Source organism: Ochotona curzoniae, unplaced genomic scaffold, assembly GCF_017591425.1.
Source record: "Ochotona curzoniae isolate NIBS_2020 unplaced genomic scaffold, NIBS_Ocur_1.0 contig_3190, whole genome shotgun sequence".
NCBI classification, from domain to species: Eukaryota; Metazoa; Chordata; class Mammalia; order Lagomorpha; family Ochotonidae; genus Ochotona; species Ochotona curzoniae.
The window spans coordinates 23788248-23805363 of NW_024465751.1; the positions used below are offsets into that span (position 1 = coordinate 23788248).

A 17116-nucleotide genomic window follows, 5' to 3' on the forward strand; every position below is an offset into this window, starting at 1 on the left:
GAGCAGGTGAAGCGGACCTCCAGGACCGGGATTCTCAGGAAAAAAAACAAAAAACAAAAAAACTCCCAAGACCTTTCCAGCTTCCACTGGCTCAGCAAACTGGGAGGACACCCAAATTCCGCCTGTGACAGGCTAGTGTAGACCTCCTGCCCTCTCCGGGGGCGGAGCCGGCACCTGACTGCATTTTAAAGGCTCTCGGGTTCTGCCCCGGGCTGCGGATTTGCGGCGGCGGGTTTTCAGAAGAGACCTGAGCGTGGGGACTGCCCTTTGCGCGGGGTCCTCCAGGCAGGGTGACCCGCCGCGCACGCCTCGCCATGGCGGCTCCCAGGCGACTCCTGATCCGCGGCGGCCGCGTGGTCAACGACGACGCCTCGCAGGTGGCAGACGTGCTGGTGGAGGACGGCGTGGTGCGGGCGCTCGGGCACGACCTGCTGCCGGCGGGAGGTGCGCCCGCGGGGCTGCGGGTCCTCGACGCCACAGGAAAACTCGTTCTGCCCGGGGGCATCGACACGCACACGCACATGCAGTTCCCCTTCATGGGCTCCCAATCTGTGGACGATTTCCACCAGGGCACCAAGGTACAACCCCTGGCACCCCACATCTGAGCTGCCCACTCCCCCCTACATCCCCATTTTCATTGGTGTGCCCAATCAAAGCCTCGGGCGAAGAGCATTCATCTGCTTGTTACCGCTTTGACCTAAGGTTAGAACGCTGGTGCGTATGTGTGCGTATGTTTGCGTATCCCATTCTGGGATTTTCTAATTCCTAACTGAGAAGGAGAATTTTTAGAGTCTATTATGGCCTCTTGTCCACCTCTGAAAAGGATTTATCCATCAGCTGGTTTTCTAGGCATCTATCCATAAAGGTCATCAAAACATTACACAAAAACATTTTCTGCATGAACTTAGGTTCTAAAGTGGAAAAGATTAGGACATTAAAGTTAAGGGTTGAGCAAGTCCCAAATTCATGTTAAAAGTTAAACATTGTTCACATGGGGGCAAGTTGTTAGAGCTCACTCCAAAGCTGGTTGGTCAGATCCAGTAACTAACAGCTTCCACCCCCAGACAAAGATGAAGTTCCATGGAAGAGAGCCAGGTGGGTAAACAGGAGCCCACAGGAGCATGCAAGTGTTCGCCTGAGTTCTGGAAGGAGGGCACACAGTGGAATTATTTACCCTTTTTGCTAGTATTCTGGGCTATATCAGTGGGTCTCTGATTTGAGGAAATGGACAAAGGATCCCTTTGTAAATACTGGTTGTATTCTCCATTGAGCCTAAAGAACATCTTATTAGATCTTATATATATTATGGAGCAATATTTATCTATCCAACTCTTGCTGCACTGTGCTCAGTACAGTACTTCCAGCACTGTACTCAATAGTGCATTATCTTCCAGCGATCTCAGGGGCCATTATCTGCTCTTTACAATAGCGAAAATTGAAACACGAGCTACCTGTCTGAGGCTGCACAGCTAATAAGCAGCTGAGTGGGTCTTCCAATTCAGTTCAGCCTGCCCCATCACTAGACTGTGATTCCTTTGAAAATTAGTCGAATGCTAAGATTTGTCAGACTGCAGGTGACGGATGAGGATGCTGCTTGGGTTGCGTGTGACTGTGTGATCGCTCATCCCCAAAGGAAAGCAGGGCAATCCTTAGACAATACAGTAGCTTTTTACTTTCCCAAGGCTGGAAGCTGGTAAGGCTCACAAAGTGAATACAAATGGAAGGTATTAGACTTGTAAGGCCTTTGCACCTGCACTTGCATTCGCATCATCTTCAAGGGTACATAAAGGGATACAAGCACAGAAAGCTATAGCCTAAAGATGATCTATCCTGCTTTCACTAGACGGACCCCAAAAGGTTCCACCAATAGCTGTTTGCTTCTTGTATCTGCCAGGCTGATCATTTATAATATCTGACAAACAGAAAGGTTACTGTTTGTGGTAATTTGTTAATCGATTACTAGATGATGATGGGATCCAATTTTAAAAATTAAATATAGGTCAACTAAAGGTTACATGTTTGGGAAATCTAATTCATGTCAGAGATTGGTTTAAAGCCTATAATTGATTTACCTAATTACGGGTAAAAGCTTTCTATTTAATGTAACTAATGGAAACAATGTTCCAATCTAAATCATATTTTATTTTGTTGTTCCATAGCATATATACAGCAGTCCTTTAGTAATTCAATATGCACAAGAAAGTACAATGGACTAGTTTATTCAATAGATATTGTGAATTCAGTAAATTGAAGAAATGATGACTTTGTTTTTATTACATACTGTGATAAAAGAGTGAAGTACAAGAGTTTGGCCAGCTTTCAAATATACATATATTTATATTCAGACACATGGGCAGCTTGGAGTAGGTTGATTTGCATTAACAATCCAGTGGAGTCCGAAGCTGGTAGAAGATTCATCTTTTTAATAATTAGGAAAACACACAGAACACTGCTCTTTCTTTTTTGGGAAAGACATAAAGTTCACAGATTTCCTAAGAAATGGAATGATGCTTTGCTCTGAACTTTCTGGTTAGAGCTCATCTAGGTGATTCCTTATGAGGCATATGATTAAGCGCATGTTTGCAGGGGTTTTTATAGAGCTTTCCCCCATTGGGAAGCCCAGTGCTTCAGAGTGCTTGCTGGCAAACCAAATCTCCTCTGTGGCTTGCCAGAGCTTCTAGCTGGGCAGCAGGACTGTGGGGGCTCACCACGCGACCTCAGGGAAGTCACCTCTTCTGTGGCTTGCCAGAGCTTCTAGCTGGGCAGCAGGACTGTGAGGGCTCACCATGCGACCTCGGGGAAGTCACCTCTTCTGTGGCTTGCCAGAGCTTCTAGCTGGGCAGCAGGACTGTGGGGGCTCACCATGCGACCTCGGGGAAGTCACCGAAGTCACCTCTTCTGTGGCTTGCCAGAGCTTCTAGCTGGGCAGCAGGACTGTGGGGGCTCACCATGCGACCTCGGGGAAGTCACCGAAGTCACCTCTTCTGTGGCTTGCCAGAGCTTCTAGCTGGGCAGCAGCACTGTGAGAGCTCACCACGCGACCTCGGGGAAGTCACCGAAGTCACCTCTTCTGTGGCTTGCCAGAGCTTCTAGCTGGGCAGCAGCACTGTGAGAGCTCACCACGCGACCTCGGGGAAGTCACCGAAGTCACCTCTTCTGTGGCTTGCCAGAGCTTCTAGCTGGGCAGCAGCACTGTGAGGGCTCACCATGCGACCTCGGGGAAGTCACCTCTTCTGTGGCTTGCCAGAGCTTCTAGCTGGGCAGCAGCACTGTGAGGGCTCACCACGCGACCTCGGGGAAGTCCCCTCCTCTCGCAGGGCTGCAACATTTCCTTGTCTGTGAAGTGAGCCCTCCATTAGATGGACAACTCAGTTCCCAAAAATGATTAAATTACACAAAACAGTGCATGCTCAATTCCCAGCCCTTAATAATTACTCAGGCATGGTCATCAGACATTATACATTAGTTCAAATAAAATCACAGAAGTATTTTAAAAAAATACTTTCTATCAGCTATACTTTTTGTGTTTTGCTTCCACTCTCCTCTGACATATCTCTTTGGTGGCTAGGGGAGGGGCATAGAAACAATTTTTGTTCTTCTAACCTGATTGACCATACTGTTTTTAGACAGCCACATCTGCGAGTGTTTGCCTGTGTCCTTAAATGTCACTGGAACGCCTGATCACATGTCCTGTCTGAAGCAGCCCGTTCTTTCCAGCATCAGTGTCTCCACTTTGCGTGATCTGTGTGATTTGTTTCATGTTAAGAGCATAGGAAAGTCCAGGAAAGATTGGGATGGGCAGGGATAGCTGGGCAGGTGTGTGGCAAGTTTGTCTCCTTCCTTGAATTCAGAGTGCATTGTTTCCTAATGGTTCCCATGGGGATCGACTTCCAGCTGCTCACAACACAGCTTTGCAGACTGCTTTCTTTCTTTCACCCTTTCCCTCATTTCTCTATTCCACTGTGAAGACAAGGGTGTTCCAGGGTAGTGCAGGTGAAGTGCAGGGAATGGAGACCCCTGGAGTTCGCAGGAGGCAGTTACCAGGGGTTGTGGGTGAGTTGGAAGGTTGGCACTTAGGTCGCTAGTGTGCATGGCTGGATAGGTTATGATGCCAAGTATGTTGGCAGCCAGAAGAGGTAGGAAGCTGGCATGGACAGAGAAGGTGCAGGACATCTTTCCAAAGCTGAAGTTGCATCTGGATTTGGGACGCCAGTTGAGATGTTGGAGTTTGCTGTCATAAGTTGTAACAACTCTGAGAAGGCAAGAATTTCAGCCTTGAGCTTTGCTCCAGAAAGTGCATAGGTACTGTTGTGTTTCCATGTTATTTTGCTTTGGTGGAGCACATCCATGCTGGTCTTTAGTGGAACGGACTCACTTGTTTCAGGATGCACTTAGAAATGAAAACTCAGTGGCATCATAAAAAAAAAAGAAAGAAAATGCTTCTGGATACCTTCAATGATGGTTCGCAACTGAATATGTTCTTAAATAAAATCTCTGGTTATAGAACAGTATGACCTAGTAAGGGTCAGCGTTTACCTTGATTGATGCTCCATTGCAAGGGAGACACTTTAGGCTCCCCTGAACCTCCTCCCTCCCCACTAGGTTTTAGATAAATTGAAAGGTTTTCAAGGCAGAACAATTGAACTAATTAGGAGATGAGAGAACTGATGTATGAGCCAAGACTTAGGAAGGCGACTGCATTCCATTTGGTTAACTGACAAGTGAAAGTGGGCAGAAATAAGAGATAAATAACAGAAGGCGTTGGGTTTCACGTCACGGTATGAAAGACCTTTAGCCCCTTGATTCTCCTGCATTCTCAGTAGTTCCTCTGAATTCACTCCCAGGCTGGGGGTGGGGAGAGGGAGGAGGAGGAATGAAGAGAGAAGGAAAGTGGCTGCTCTTCTCCTTCTTCTGCCCTTCCCTGTCTCCTCCTCCTGCGTCCTCTTCTCTCCCCCGACCTCTCTCCCAGAGCATTTGTAATCCATCCTTCCACAGAAACCTTTGAAGTTTCGAAGTGTAACCACAGGAATTCCCACCTTCCTTATCTTGAGAATGGTGGTTCTTTCACCAGCCCATCCTCAATCTGGTCAAAAGGTCACCACCAGCCCCACCTGTTTCATCCTGTGTGTAGATGTATAGCTGTCATAATCATGCACTGTATTCTTCCTACACTGAGCTTTTCAATAGAAAGTTTAGCAAATGCTGAAAATAAAATTTAAATAAAGGGAAACTGAAGCAACGTTTGAGAATTGCTACCCAGAAATAGCTGTCGTGGCAGTTTTGTCTTGGCCCAGTCCTATTTTGTCTTTATGCTCAGTGCCTTGTGTCCCAGGGCATGTTACTGTCCTTTGCATGTCCTGCTTTTTTGTCCTTAGCCTCTGCCATCTGGCATCCCTCACAAAGTCACTTCCACATCTCTCTGTTGTCCATGCCTGTTCTTCACCTCTGGGTCTTCATTTCTTTCCATCTACAGATACCACCAACTTAACACTTGGTGTCTGTCCCTGACACTGACTGCCACAAGTCCATGCCTCACACTCCTCCTAAACAACAGGTGGCGCTCTCCTCTCTTCACCCATAAGCCATCTCCATCATCCCACGCCACTGGAGTCAGCCACCTCCCTTTCTGCATCTTACTGTACTGAGAACCACCACTTCCTATGATCTCTAGTCACCTTATTCCTGCCCTTTGCTCCATTCTGGTGAATTTCTGACTCTTCTCCACTCATCCTGTTTCTCAGAGCCTCCCCTGGTACTATGAACCCCTGGAGGTCCAGGGACTCTGTCCTACCTTATTCCCTTGAAAGCTGTGAGAGTTTGGCCAAATCATTTAAAGGTTCTGGGTTCAGGTTCCTCTATTCTAAAATGGGTTAGTAATAATAGTAATAATAGTTAGTAATAATAGTAATAATAACTACTAATAGAACTGCTTAGGTGATTAATCAAGCAAAAACGTTGGAACAGCTTCTGTCTCCTTAGAAGTGCCCCCCATGAGTTAACTCACTAGCAACGACTGCATGTATGGCCTAGTTCTGACTTGGCCCCAGGTTTCTGTGATCTCCGAGTTCATCTTTCCCCTTTCTAAACCTCAGTTGTCTTTTCTCTGGGTCTTTTCTAGGGAGAGTAGTGACTTTTACATCTTTGTAACATTTTCTATGCTACCATTTATTACAAAACTTGTTGTTTTCACAAATTAGGTATTATAATTATTTGCTCATTTTTATGTGTTTCTCCCTTTGGACTATAAATACTCTGAGACCACAATATGTAATGGGGCTATCCAAGGTAACAATTTTATAATATGTAATTCAAAAAAATATAATTCAGCCATTCATAGTGAACGATTCAGGGCTAGAATTATAGCATGGCAAGTAAAGCCACCACCTATGACACCAGCATCTTCTATGGGATTCAATTCAGTGCCAGCTGTTCCACTTCTTCTTTTTAAAAAATATTTATTTACTTTTATTGGAAGGTCAGGTATACAGAGAGGAGGAGGGACAGAGAGGAAGATCTTCCATCCACTGAGTCACTCCCCAAGTGGCTGTAGTGGCCAGAGCTGAGCTGATCTGAAGCCAGGAGTCTGGAGCCTTGCTGGAGTTTGGAGCTCGAGAAGGGCATGTGGAGTTGGTTAAAGAGAAAAGATGGATCACTACAATTTCATGATCAAAATGGACAATACAAGAAGACTGTCCCCTTTATTTATACAGAAACAGTCTCAAACTCTCGCACAGACTTTTTATATCATGGTCAAGTGGGTGCTTCCAAGGATAATTCTGCCATTTGTTTTACCTTAAAGCAGGACGTTATCCATCCTGTCCCTGCAGTCAGGAAGCTTTCAATAGACAATAGATAACATCAGTCAGTAACATGTTCCTACTACTTTCCCCATTTTACAAATTCATCTAACAGCTAAAAGGGGAAAATGGATCACAGAAAGAAAAACCTAAAGATCACAGACAAAAAACTCTGAACTCAGATTCCCACTACAACCATGAGCTTAACAACCCTAGATTAGTCTAAAAGCATGTTTTACAACATGAGTACAAACATTCTTGAGCTCTTCCAGCCATATATGGCCAATGAGGGCGGCTGAGACAGTATGAATTGTTAGGGCCCTTTACTAAGATGTTATCAGCAACATCAACTCCCAAGTTCACCTTGGTCGGTAAAAAACCAACTCCTCAGGGCCAAACAACAATGCCTCAATAGATTACGGAATTCTCAGCAGGGTAGGGGTGGTTGGGTGTCTCTGCCAGTGAGGGTGAAACTGCCTTGAGGTGGTTGGAGAGACATCTGCCAGGCCTTGACTTGCAGCAGGAAGCTCCTGGAAGCCTTGCCCGTAGAGGAATGGTTCTCTTCACACCTTTCTGTCATCCATTCACACTGCAAAGACCCCAGCAGAGCCTCTTCCGGGTCTCACATATGGTCACAGGATCCCAAGGGTTTGGGTCATCTTCCACTGCTTTCCCAGGCCACAAGCAGGGAGCTGAATGGGAAGAGGGGCTTCCAGGATTAGAACCAGCACCCATATGAGATCTCAGCACGTGCAAAGTGAGGACTTTAGCTGCTAGGCTACTGTACCATGCCCAAGCTGCTCCACTTCTCATTCAGCTGCCTGCTAATGGCAGGGAAAAGGAAGAAGAAGATGGCCCAGGTATTTGGGCCCTTGCCACACATGGGTGAGATCTTGATGAAGCCCCTGGCTTCAGTCTGGTTCAGCCTTGGCTGTTGTGGCCATCTGGGGAGTGAACCAGCAGGTGGAAGATCTCTCTGTCTCTCCCTCTGGCTCTCTGTAACTCTGACTTCAAATAACTAAATAAATAAATGTTTAAAAATAAACTGTACAATTTAGTGGTTTCCAGTAGATACCCAATGGTGGTGCAAGCATGGATCACCACAGACAAACCTAGCACTTTCTCATCACCTCCAAAGAGAGATTGTTCTGTATTGCTATCACCTTCCACTCTCATCTCTCTTGTAGCCCCAAGCATTTTCACACTTGCTCTTTCTTTGGATTTGTTTTTTTTCTGAAAATTTCCCACAGACAGAATCATACAATATGTGAAGTGTGTATATGTGAGTGGCCTCTTCCACTTAGCATCATGCTTCCAAGCTCTGTCCATTTTGTAGTAGGAATCAGTACTTCCTTCTTTTTATGGTCAAGTACCACTTCATGAGAGGAAAAGGAATAGACTTCCTTTGTAAAAAAGGATTTAGAGTTACATACATGAGTGTACACAGAGAGAGAGGGAGATCTCCCATTTGCTCATTCATTACCCAAATGCCAGTAACAGCCAATACTAGGCCATGCCAAAGTTGCGAACCAGCAACTACTTCCAGGTCTCCACATTGGTGGCAGTGGCCCACAAATGTGGGCCATTTCTTCTGCTTTTCCTAGCCCATTAGTAAAGAGCTGGACTAGAAGTGGCGCATCCAAGGCATAAACTGCTATTCATATGGGATGCCAGTATTACAGATGGCAGCTTTACCTGCTATGCTACAATACCAACCCCAGGACTGGACCATCTTTTGTTTAACCACTTAGTGAAGGGACATTGAGGTAGTTTCAACTTTTTGTCTCTTACATAAAATGCTGTTCTCAATATCTGTCCACAGGTTTTTGTGTGGACATGCTTTCATTTCTCTTAGGTCTGCACCTAGGAGTGGAATTTGCTGGCCATGTGATAACTCCATGGTTAACTCTCTGGGGAACTCTGAACCAGTTCCCATAATCCCACATTAGCACCTTCCACATTTTGTAGACTTCCAAAAATTCTGTCTGCTGCAGGTTGGAAACAACTTTGGAGAAACTGCATCTGTGGTAAATATGTATAGTTTTCTTTTGTTACACCTTAAGATGTTTTTTTACATAGCATTTACATCATGACTAGGTATTGCAAGTCATTTGTAGATTTAAAGATGCAGGATGGTAGGTATAGGTTATACACCCATTGCAAATGCAATGTCACTTACTATTAAAGGATTTGAGCATCCACGAGGTCTTGGAACCAAACCCTCACAGACCTCAGACTCTGTGGGATGACTGTATATAGTTCCTCCACATTTTTCACATGCCAAACTGTTAATAGGGAAAGGATAGAAAAGACTATTTTTAAGCTTGATTTTCTAGTTCAGTAGACACTCAGAAAGAGCTTTAACCTTCTTCTACCACTTTAATTAACAGAGTTTCTGTTGGAAAGTGCTCTTCATCCTCAGGGATGTCGGTGTTGTATGCGGAAGGCTCTTGGAGAAGCAAGAAGACAAGGTTCATCTATATTCAAATAACAATACAGAGCCTGAGAAATTTTTTTTTCTGGTATTGTCATCACACCATGAGGGATTTCTAAGGAAATGCAAGTATGCATTATTTTGCCATGAATAAGGCCATGCTATTTAAAAGTGGAGACCAAGTACATGATTTTTTTTTTTCTGTACAAAATGTGATTTTAAAGAACAAAAAAGAAAATTGGAGTAGGGCCAAGTGACTTAAGACAAAGTAAGCCAGAAAAGGGAAGCAGAACAGCCTTGGTCTACCAAGTATGGTATGGAGTATTTGGTGAGGGTATTTGGTGAGACTGGGGGGCTTTGTAGGGAAGGCTCAGGGGGTGTTTGAAGGGGTCTGGGAAGGAGGGGGCACTGCTTCCTCAGAGCCACAACTCTGGCTTTGGGATATGACAATGAATAGAAAGTGCAAACACTAGGAAGCTGAACTGGGTCACCTGGGCTGTGGAGGCATCCTGAGATGAAGCTCCCAGAGCACCTGCTGTGAGTTCCCTGGTGTCACGCATGGTGTGTCCGGTGTGTCCAGTGTGTCCGTCAGCTAAGCTGACTCTTCCAGAGAAGCCTGTAGTTCAGATGCACTCATTGTTCTTACTTTGCAGGGGGAGTCAGAGGCACTCAGGCTGTTCAGGAAGTGCTCGGGAGACCAGAGCTAAGCAGGGCTGAACCGAGCTCTGTATCCTGGACTCTGCAGCCTCAAGAGCCCCTGCCCTCAGACCTGTGCATATTATACTCATGTCAGAGTTTGTTTGCTCTACCTGCTTTGTTTGCGTACAGCAGTTAAAATCATGTGCACCCCTGTCCTGTGGTTTTAGTTTAAATAATATTGACTCAAATAATGAACCCAAGTTTGATTCAGAAATAGTTTCTAAAGAACATGGGATATAATGCAATGTGTTATGCCAAGGTAGGGGATAGATTGCGAGTTAAGATGGAATGTAAGGACTTACACAGCATTCTAAGAAGATGAAACTTGGGGCTGACATTTTACTGTAGCCGGTAATACCATTCAGTGTGAGGCTGGTGCCCCAATATGGGCATCAGTTCAAATCCTGACTGCTTTGATCTGATCCAGCACTCTGCTGTTGGCCTGGGAAAAACTGCAGAGGATGACCCAGGGGCTTGGGTTCCTTCACGCATGTGGGAGTCTTGGAAGAAGCTCCTAGCTCCCGGCTTTAGATCAGCTCAGGCCATTGCAGCTATTTCAGAAGGGACCAGTTGATCATAGATCAAATTTCTGTCCCCCTCCCCCGCCGCCGACCTTGCTGTTTGTCCGTCCCTCTAACTATAATCTGCTTTTCAAACAAATTAGAGTATTTTTTAGAAAGCCATTTTTAACATTTATTTTCATTCTTAATGCTGCCAGAGTGTGTTCTACCTACTGGTTTACTGTCCATGTGCCCTCAAAAGCCAGTGCTGGGCCAGGCAGCAGGCAGGAGTCTAGAATTCAATCTGAGTCCCTTGTGTTGATTGTAGGGACACCAAGCCTGACCTGCAGCCTCCCAGGTGTGCATTAGCAGGAAGCTGCAGTCAGAACTGCAGCTGGGACTTGAACTCAGTACTCCAATATGAGATGAAGGCATCCAAGCAGTCTCTTATCTGTCAGATATGTTGCTATAATTTTGTGGCGAAAAGTCCAGCAGTTTTTATGCTTCAAACTTCACGCAGAATCTATCCATGTCACTCTGGGTCTTCTAAACAGGAAACATGTTTGTGCTATGTCTGGACCTTTGGCGTCTGCCCAAGGGCATACGATGCTCCAGGTGGCTGAGGACTCCCTTCACCAGAGCACTGACAGCCACGGGTCGACCCTCTTGTGATTCCAGGCTGCTCTGGCAGGAGGCACCACCATGATCATCGATTTTGCCATTCCTCCGAAAGGGGGCTCCCTCATCGAGGCCTTCGAGACCTGGCGCAGCTGGGCTGACCCCAAAGTGTGCTGTGACTACAGCCTCCATGTGGCGGTGACGTGGTGGAGTGACCAGGTGAGGCCCTGGAGTTCCAGGTTATTTCCTTGTTCTGCACAAAATCATGATATGGAAACACAAGAAACCTGTGACTTTGGTGGCCCCTAAAGCGACTGGTGGTCAGCCAGAGAGGGGAGAGTTTTCATTGCTCGTGCTTCGGTTCCTTTTACATTTGAGTCCTATCAAAAGAAAATCATGTGATGATAAATCATCTATGTGTATTCACAACATCCCCTTTGATGTTTGATCTATCAATTGCAAATGCTTTAAATGTGATTTTTAAAATGAATTTATTTGAGAGGCAGAGTGCTTCCAGTTGTTTACTTTCCAAATGCTGGTAACAGCTGACCCTGGGGACATACTCCAGGTCTTCCAGAGCAGAGGAAGGAACCCAACGCCTCAGCCATCACCTGCTGTCTTTCAGCATCTACGTTAGCAGGAGCTAGAAGAGCGAATGGAGTCAGGTGCCTAACCAGGGACCCAGAAATGGGTGTGAACTTAACTGCCACGCCAAATGCCTACCCCTTAGTATAATTTTAAAAAGTATGCATTTCCCTTTTCCTCAATTTTGATATCTCTGGAACCTTCTAGCTCCATGCCTCCATTCCCACTTCTACCCTTCTTGCGAGGGTGAAAAAGAGGAAAAGCCCTTTCCTTGCCAACTGTCCCCTGTCCCTGGACTCTTCCCACATTGTTTTGCTGAAGTTACCCCTGGTAGCCATTCATTCTAGAACGCTATCAGCCTTCTGCATCCAGGAATTATGTAGGCATGTCAGAAATGATAACCTGATTCAGAGGAAAAGAATTGCCTTGGGAGATAACAAAATATGTTGACATTTCCCCCATTTAAATGTGCCTGTGCTTAGGAAACATTTTTGGGAGTTTAAGTAATATTGTTGCACATTGGACTTAATTCCAAAATGCCATTAAGGGTTTGGCATGGTGACATGAGTCACGTGTTCTCACCCTCACTTCAAAATTGTAAGCATAGTCATGAAGTTGATACAAACCAACTAATGAATCTTTAACCAAAGATGCAGCATTCAAATAGCCAGGTATTTAGTCCACAGCTGTGGTTAAATATTCCCCAAAACAGCTATTCTAAGCGGTGCACCCGATCTCTTCTGTGTCTGTCTTTTTCTCTCTCCCTTCCATCCTCGTATTTTAGGCCAAGATCATTCATCCTGTGCTTATTATATATATATATATGTATTGTTTAGTTTTATTTGTTCAAACCTTCTTTTGTTTGCTTTGTGAACTCTTTGTGAGGCTGTCTTGCAAAGGTGATTTCTGAATTGGTTTTGGTCTCAGCGTGGCCCTCACTGTTGGTAACCTGAAGGTCTTGGGAGCAGCCAGCACTCACTCCCCCAGGTCACATGGCTGTGCTGGCTCTACGCCCAACTGTGGATTTCTTTGAATTTCTTAGGTGGGCCAGGGGTAAATTACATTGTAATATTATCATTATTATTTGAAAAGGAGAAAGACAAAGAGATCCATCCACCAGCTCACTCTCCGAAGCCTGCAATAGCCAAGAGTGTGGCAGGCAAAACTGGAAGCCTGGAACTCAGTCTAAGTGTCAACATGCGTTAGCAGGGACCTGGCCACTGAGCCCCTCCCTGCTGCTTCCTGCATAAGAAGCAGAGCCAGAAATCAAACCCAGATGCTCCAGTGGGACACAGGGGTGTGCCAAACACCACACCAAATGCCTTTCTCTCCTTTTATGTCTTCTACTTCCTGCCTCTAATAACCATCCTGTGGTTTTCAGACTTGAGCCATACCCTGTATCTTGTATGAGCTTTGCTTTCTTCTAGATGTAAGATTGCTTCTGTTCCTGCCACATGGCTTCATCTTCACTTTCTGGAATAATTTCCTACAATAGGGAATGCAGATACTCAGATACTTTTATTTCCAGTTAGAGAACTGAAGCACTTTCAGGAAAGCAATGAAGTTCTTGATTTTTTTCAAAGCCTCAGGTTAGTGGCACTTACCATCAAACTGAGTATATGCTGGGGGCAAATCAAGACCTTAACTGCATTTTTCTGGAACTGAACTGGTTTTCTGAGCTTAGTTCTTTTCCAAATTCAACACAGTGCAGAATGCTGACATTAAAATTTAAGAGTGATGTGTTGTTATATCATCTTAGGTTAAGGAAGAAATGAAAGTCTTAACGCAAGAGAAAGGTGTTAACTCTTTTAAGATGTTTATGGCCTATAAGGGTCTGTACATGGTGAATGACGTGGAGCTGTATGCAGCCTTCTCTCGATGCAAGGAAATTGGAGCGATTGCTCAGGTCCACGCCGAAAATGGAGACTTAATTGCTGAGGTAAGGAATGTGGCATAGTGGGTAAACTCGCTAGCTGCAGTTCCGGCATCCCACATGAGCACCCGTTCATATCCTGGCTGTTCCGCTTCTGATTCAACAGCCTGCTAATATGCCTGAGGAAAGCAGGTGGCCCAAGTATTTGAGGTCCTGTATCCACGTGGGAGGCCCGCATAAAGCTCTCGGCTCTAGCCTGTCTCAGTCCTGGTTGTTGCAGCCATGCAGGCAGTGAACCACTGGATGGAAGATTCTCTCTCTTTTGGCGTCTCCTTCTCTTTCTGTAACTCTTTCAAATAAACAAACAAATAGGTCCTTTAGAAATTGCACAAGTAAGCATCTGTGACCTAACCCTTCTACAAAATGAAAACGGCTCTGGTTTAAGAAGACGATGGACACACTGTATTGTGAGAACAGAAAGCCAGACGCAGTTTTCCCACGGCCCACCCAGGGTTGCTTTCGGCAAACTTGCTCCCTGCTCTTAAGTCTCCTCAGGTTCATGATGTGCCCTGGCAGGAGGATTTCTCCCTGGGCTGGATGACAAAGCCGTGTGTCTCAAAAGCCCTGAACGTTTTCCTTGTGTGCAGCGCTGCCCTGTGTTTGGCCTGCTGAGCAGAACACAGTGTGAGCAGCACGCCTGGGGTCTGATTAGAGAGATTTTTAAAAAGATTTATTTATTTTTATTGCAAAGTCACATATATAAGAGAGAGGGAGAGACAGAGAGGAAGATCTTCCATCTGCTGATTCACTCCCCAAGTGGCCGCAACTGCAGGAGTTGCGCTGATCCAAAGCCAGGAGTCAGGAGCTTCTTCCAGGTCTCCCACATGCAGGTGCAGAGTTCCAAAGCTTTGGGCCATCCTCGACTGCTTTCCCAGACCACAAGCAGGGAGCTGGATGGGAGGGGGAGCTGCTGGGATTAGATGGTGAGGACTTTAGCCACTAGGCCACCACACCGGGTGATTAGGGAGATTTTTAAAGCCACAGCTTGGAGTTCAAATGCGCTCTGGAGGAACCAAATGATGTTGATTTCTCGTGTTACTTCCACTGTTCAGACCCAAAGGGGACAGCAGCTGCAGGATCTGCAGAGTTGTCACTTATCCTTTATAAGCTGTTGTTGTTGTTCCCCCAAGGCTCAGCTCGCATTAACTTGAATGAGATTGAAGTACAGTGGCCAGAAAGCATGAGAGAAGGATGGATAATGAGATGAGAGCCTGGGCTATAAAATTAACAAGAGTGGCATTTTTATTTACTGCTTAATTCTTAAATTGACTTATTTATTTGAAAGAGGGGAGAGAGACATAAAGAGAAAGAGATCTTCCAGCTGCTGACCCCAGATGCTTAAAGCAGACAAGGGTTGGACCAGGTCAAAGTCAGGAGCTTGGAGCCCAGACTGAGTCTTCCATGCTGGGGGAACGGGCTGGGACCCAATGCATCAAGGCGATGTTTGAGCCATCACCTGCTGTTCCCCTAGTCCCCATCCACGGGAAGTTGGAGTTCAGGGTGGAGCTGGGACTCAAACCAAGGCATCCCAGTGTGAGATGCAGTGTCTCCATTGCTGTGCGAAATGTCTGCTCTCAGGCAAGACTTTAAATTCGAGTTTTCTACTGCCTGGCCTTGACACTGGGAAAGTCATTTTATTGCTTCCAGTCTTGATGCCTGTTAATATTTTTAAAGATAAATACATTCGGAGAGGGGACTGGTGCAGTATCACTTGGTGGACTGGGTTGGAGAACAAGGAAAATGATGATTCAGTTTTTTAAAAAGGTGAAAATAATTATGTGATGTACTGTGAAGTGAGTCACTTCCACAAGTGACTATAGCGTTTGTCTTGAACCAGTTTTTGGTCTTAAATATGAACATTGCTTCTCAAGGAAATTGATTAGAACTATCCTCTCATCAAACACTTTCTTTTGTTTTTAATTTATTTAACTAAATCTGTTTTAATTCTGTTTGAAAGACAGAGAGATGGAGAAAGTGGAAAAAGGAGAGAGATCTTCTGCTCACTGCCTTACTCCCCATATGTCTGCTGCAGCCTGGGCTGGGGCAGGTTGAATCCAAAAACCCAGAACTCCACCCACATTTCCCGTGTGGACAGCAAGGATCCAAGCAAACTTGAGCCATCACCTGCTGCTTCCCAGGGTGCACATGAACAGGAAGCTGGAATCAGGAGTGGGGCTAAGATGCAAACCCAAGCACTCAGTATGGGATCTGAATGTCCCAAGGCGACATCTGAGCCAAGCACTTATCCACCTTGCCACCTGTTCATTCAGAAGAACTTGGTAGTGAAATGTGCATCTGGAAAATGACTATTAATATGCTATCAGAATGTTAAGATTGCGTTTGTCGTCCACAATCCTGTAGGCACACACACATTCACGCATAAACGTAGCCTGGCAATGCATTTAATTTACAATAAAATTTGGTATTCTCACCAGTCAATCTTCCTGCTGTCTTTTTAAGGGAGCAAAGAATATGCTGGCTTTAGGAATAACAGGCCCAGAGGGCCATGAGCTGTGCCGGCCAGAAGCAGTGGAGGCAGAAGCCACGCTGAGGGCCATCACCATTGCCAACGCTGTGAACTGCCCCCTGTACGTTGTGCATGTGATGAGCAAGTCTGCAGCCAAGGTTGTGGCCGATGCGCGGAGAGATGGTAATTCCTGAATGGAGCAACCCCTGTGGATGCAACATTCATCAACATGTTAGATAAGCTACCTTTCACCCTGCTTCTGCCTCTGGGAAACTTGCATGTGGGTTTCCAGACCTTTCCACCTTTCGTTCAGGTTCTGTGCATCTTTAAACTGTAGCCTTTAGTCCTGCACTGTGGCCTAGTGGCTAAAGTCGTCACCGTGCATGCCCGGGATCCCATACGGGTGCCCGTTCTAATCCCAGCAGCCCTGCTTCCTATCCAACTTCCTGCTTGTGGCCTGAGAATGCAGTCGACAAGTCCCAAAACCTTGGGACCCTTCCCCCTCGTGGGAGACCTGGAGAACTGACCTTCAGAAACAGTCCTGTACTGCCTGCCGTTTTAGTGATAGTTATGGATTTTTGCCCACCAGATGGCGCCATTGCCTATCCTATGGAATCTGTTGCTGTGTTATTGTTTCCTGTATTAAGGAGTGTGCCAGGATCACAGCTTTTGAAAGTGATTTGGAGCGCTGGGGCAGTAAAATACGCAGAAACGGCCAGTCCTAACTCACTGGCAAACCAAAGATTTTACATTTGGTCAGGAAGCGGTTTCTTGATCTTGGGCACTGATTTTGCATTGGGACAGAATCCCAGGAGTGGTGGAGTAGAATTATAGTGAAGGTTTTGGAAAAAAAACACCAGGAGGAATAAACTACACAGATATATCAGTTTCATCTTAAATTACATTAAAATTTGGCTTCATTTGTTGAATAAGTAAAACATTTACATGACCCAAAACTCAAAACTGTACACTAAAAAAATATATTGTCAATTAATTCTTATTTGCTTTAGCACCTTTTTCCCACTCTATCTAAGTAATTGTTTTTATTCACTAATTTCTAGCCTACCTTTACAGCATTTCTCT

The 17116-nt window shown here is 45.5% G+C and overlaps 1 protein-coding gene across 1 annotated transcript in view; it reads left to right on the forward strand.

The window, feature by feature from the left end:
• The first annotated feature begins 281 nt into the window (after window positions 1-281).
• The window catches only part of DPYS (dihydropyrimidinase), a 74722-nt gene continuing 57887 nt past the window's right edge, over window positions 282-17116 (forward strand). The window contains exons 1-4 of the mRNA XM_040979480.1: window positions 282-578; window positions 11109-11267; window positions 13393-13572; window positions 16027-16216. Of these exons, the coding sequence (XP_040835414.1) occupies window positions 315-578; window positions 11109-11267; window positions 13393-13572; window positions 16027-16216 (793 nt within the window). The 5' untranslated portion in view covers window positions 282-314. The remainder of the gene's footprint in view (window positions 579-11108; window positions 11268-13392; window positions 13573-16026; window positions 16217-17116) is intronic.